The sequence below is a fragment of the Dryobates pubescens genome, chromosome 10, assembly GCF_014839835.1.
Source record: "Dryobates pubescens isolate bDryPub1 chromosome 10, bDryPub1.pri, whole genome shotgun sequence".
Taxonomy (NCBI): Eukaryota; Metazoa; Chordata; class Aves; order Piciformes; family Picidae; genus Dryobates; species Dryobates pubescens.
The window spans coordinates 23,135,786-23,139,020 of NC_071621.1; the positions used below are offsets into that span (position 1 = coordinate 23,135,786).

Below are 3,235 nucleotides of genomic sequence, written 5' to 3' on the forward strand. Positions count from 1 at the left end.
TAACCACTATCAGGAAGACTTTCATCTGCAGATTAAGAATTAAGGTGTCACAGAAAGCTTCCCATCTTAGGGTTGAGAAGCAACAGAGGCTGCCCACTAACTTCAAGGCACAGCAGTGTCTCTGCACTACAGGGACTTACACAGTGGCTACCAGCCTTTCCTAAGAAAAGGAAAGAAGAAAGTAGTCTTTGGACTCTATCCATGAGATTTAAAATAAATCTTAAACCCAAAACTGAATTAGAGTTGTGCTTGAGTGGGGACAGCAAATTTCCCCCTGTACAGTTCAAACACCTTCTGCACTGCAGAGAGTATTTTTTACCAATACCATGCACATACTTCAGTGATGTTTGAAGTGCAAACCCCATGTTCCATGCTCAGACATCCAGCAAACAGTTAATAAAAACTATTCTAGTATGGGGTAGAGCTCATGTGGAATGAGAGTAAAAAGTCTGACTTGTTTCCAATGGCTACAGAATTGCCTTGGGGGAGATAAAGACATGGCTCTTTTTAAATATAGCTGTTTTCTGTTAAGGGAACCTACGCATCAGTCCTTCCTATCACACATCTCCAGAGAAAGCAACAGCCATCCCACACACTCCTCTGCTGTGGATTGCTCAGCACTTTGTTCCACAGTAATCTGTAGGAGAAACCAACCCTCCCGTTAAATGCTTTGAGCTCAGAAGATTAATTCTGTGGGATACATGTTGAGATCAGAAATTGGAACGCATTCCTAACAGCTTATCATCATTCAGGCAATTACAGATGCAAGCAAAACAGCAGTCACTGAGGTAGAACAGAGATGCTGTCACAATCAGAATGCTTACAGGCAGTTACACTTTCATGTTTAATAAAGTTGTTGGGGCTTTCTCCCCATATAAAGCTTTGCATTAAATGCTTTCCAAGCATTTTCTGAAGGCAGCTGAGTGTTACATCGTATAAATTCCCATTTTACATAACGGAAACTGAAGCCCAAAGAAGTCATTTGTGGAGAGTAAAACAGCAAACCCCAACCCAAACCAGAAATGAAATCAAAACCTTCTGGTAAAAAAAAACACAAAACAACCCACCCTTCTCCAATTACCTGTAGCTGCTAGGCAGCCTTTTTGTTTTTTAATAACCCAACCAGTCAAACGAGAGAGAATGGCAAAGAAACTGCAAGCTTCGACATACTTACTTCCATACTGCTGGCATTGGTACAAAAATAAATATATTTTTATTAACTGGCTTACAAAAATAAAGTCTATTGAGTCACATGGGGGTTATTTGACTTTGGAAGATAAAGCCTGTTTGAAACGTCTCTTTAGGTCTTGCATGTTGGGAGATTTGGGTCGAGGGATGATGGATGACCGCCTCCTGTCCGTGCTGCCAGCGTGCTGTACTTTGCTGACCTCCTTGCAAAGATACTGGAAAACATCACAAACGCCTTGGGAGTCATCACTTGTGGAGATTTCCAAGAACAGGCTGCCCAGTTCACTTGCTAGCTGTAGTCCCTCTTTTGCCTCTACTTGCCTGGCATGAAGGAGATCTGCTTTGTTCCCTACAATAATGATGGGAGTCCTAGCATCTGGGTGGACCTTGCGTATGTGTTGGTAGAGAGGTCGGACTGACTGGTAGCTGCTGTAGTCTGTGATGGAGTAGACCAGGAGGAAGCCCTCTGCCCACTTCACACACCTGGACAGGGAATCCAGCACCTGCATGCAGTCTTCCTGCACCTGCAATACAACAGAGCACACAAATTTGGCCGTGAGCTGTTAAAGTATAAAGCCATTACCATAGATAGGACTGGTCTCAAAGGGAACCCGAGCTCTGTCTTAAGAGACAGTCTGGGACTGAAAAGGAAGCTAGGATTCAAAAGCAGAGCCTTTCAGTGGCAAAGAAGAACCGATCAATCTAAAGCATCTCCATACCTGGATGCACCCCGGCGTGTCTTGGATCTGCACGGCAACGCGGTCCCCCTCCAGATGGACCAGTCTGGAGTAGAGGTTGCCTGGGGAGCAGAGAGCCATCAGTCACCAGCCGCGCCCGCGAGTCTCCGCCGCGCCCCGCCGCCTCTCCTCACCTGTGTTGGGCTCATAGTCCCCGATGAACCGCTTCGTCAGGAACCGCACGATCATCGCTGCAACACAGAGCGGCCGCGTTAGGCGGAACGGACGGACAGGGGAAGGCGGGACGGACGGGCAGCCCCGCGCACCCTTGTCCCGCACTCACCGCTTTTGCCGACGTCGCGGGCGCCCAGCACAGCCAGGCGGACCTGGGCGCCAGGCGGCCCCGGGGGGCACTCCGCTATAGGGGCCAGCAGGAACGGCTGGGACATGCTCGGCAGGCGCATGGGAGGGGTGGCCGTGTGATTATGGGCCGCTCCGCTCTGTTTCGACCGGCAGCGCCCAGCTCAAGCAGCCGCCAGAGGCTTTTAAAGGCTCCGGCGGCAGCGCCCTTCGCTGTACCACCCCGTGGGCTGCACCAGCTCCGCTTCGCTGCCTCTAGCCCAGCCCCTTCCGCCTGCGCTTTTCTGCATCTCTCTCCTCTCTCCCGTCGCTTCTCGCTGCCTCTGGTAGTTGCAATCCCTCCCCTTCCTCCCCACCACCTTCCCCGTTCCCAGGAGTGGAGTGTACGCCTCTGGGCGGAGGCACCGGGGTGGGTGCGCGGGCAGGAGGGGCAGGTGGTGCAACCTGCGGCCCAGGTTTGGGGTAGGGAAGACACCGCACTCCATTGTGTGTCATCCTCAGCCAAGGCACACGGAGGACAGCACAAGGCTCACAGCTTGTGACCAGCCCTGAAACCAAAGTGGTCCACCGGGCCTTGAAGTCCGGATTAGGTCTTTCGTGCTTTTTAAGAGGAAGAAAATTTCAAAGAAAGGTGCTCCACAACGGGCTGCTAAGTGAGCCTCAAACCTGCCCACGCACAGCTGCCTGGATGCTTTGACCTCCACAAACTGGTGCCCTGGGTCCTGCAAAACCACTTCAGCAGCCCACTGCTTTGCAAGCGCCTAAGTGTTTAGGAGATGAATAATCCACTCAGCGGTTCCTTTATTTTCATCAGGGAGATAACACAAGCCCTCAGAAAACAACATAGAGAAAGCCAGCAGGTTGGTACCTGAAAGGAATGGAATAGGTCTGTGATCTCACAGTCCAGCACCAGGGGAGGCCAGAGCTACCCTGGGAGCTGAGGGGCTGATGCCCAAGGGCAGCCCCAGTGGCCCTAGACATACATGCAGGGAGCTGAAATGAACCTCAGC

At 51.1% G+C, this 3,235-nt stretch overlaps 1 protein-coding gene across 1 annotated transcript; it reads right to left on the bottom strand.

The window, feature by feature from the left end:
• Window positions 1-1,050: 1,050 nt before the first annotated feature.
• Window positions 1,051-2,341, bottom strand: RASL11A (RAS like family 11 member A). Its single transcript, XM_009907028.2, has 4 exons — window positions 2,209-2,341; window positions 2,060-2,116; window positions 1,908-1,987; window positions 1,051-1,712 (listed from the first exon to the last, which is right to left on the bottom strand). The coding sequence occupies exons 1-4, from the start codon at window positions 2,327-2,329 to the stop codon at window positions 1,260-1,262; spliced, it is 711 nt and encodes a 236-aa protein (XP_009905330.2). The 5' UTR covers window positions 2,330-2,341; the 3' UTR covers window positions 1,051-1,259.
• Window positions 2,342-3,235: the final 894 nt, after the last annotated feature.

What these genes read in the sequence shown, in the direction of transcription:
- RASL11A (XM_009907028.2), bottom strand. Translation starts at nt 2,329, where the DNA reads ATGCGCCTGCCGAGCATGTCCCAGCCGTTCCTGCTGGCCCCTATAGCG. An exon ending in CCGCGACGTCGGCAAAAGCG is followed by an intron (nt 2,117 to 2,208) that starts GTGAGTGCGGGA and finishes TCTGTGTTGCAG; the next exon opens with CGATGATCGTGCGGTTCCTG. An exon ending in GGACTATGAGCCCAACACAG is followed by an intron (nt 1,988 to 2,059) that starts GTGAGGAGAGGC and finishes TCTGCTCCCCAG; the next exon opens with GCAACCTCTACTCCAGACTG.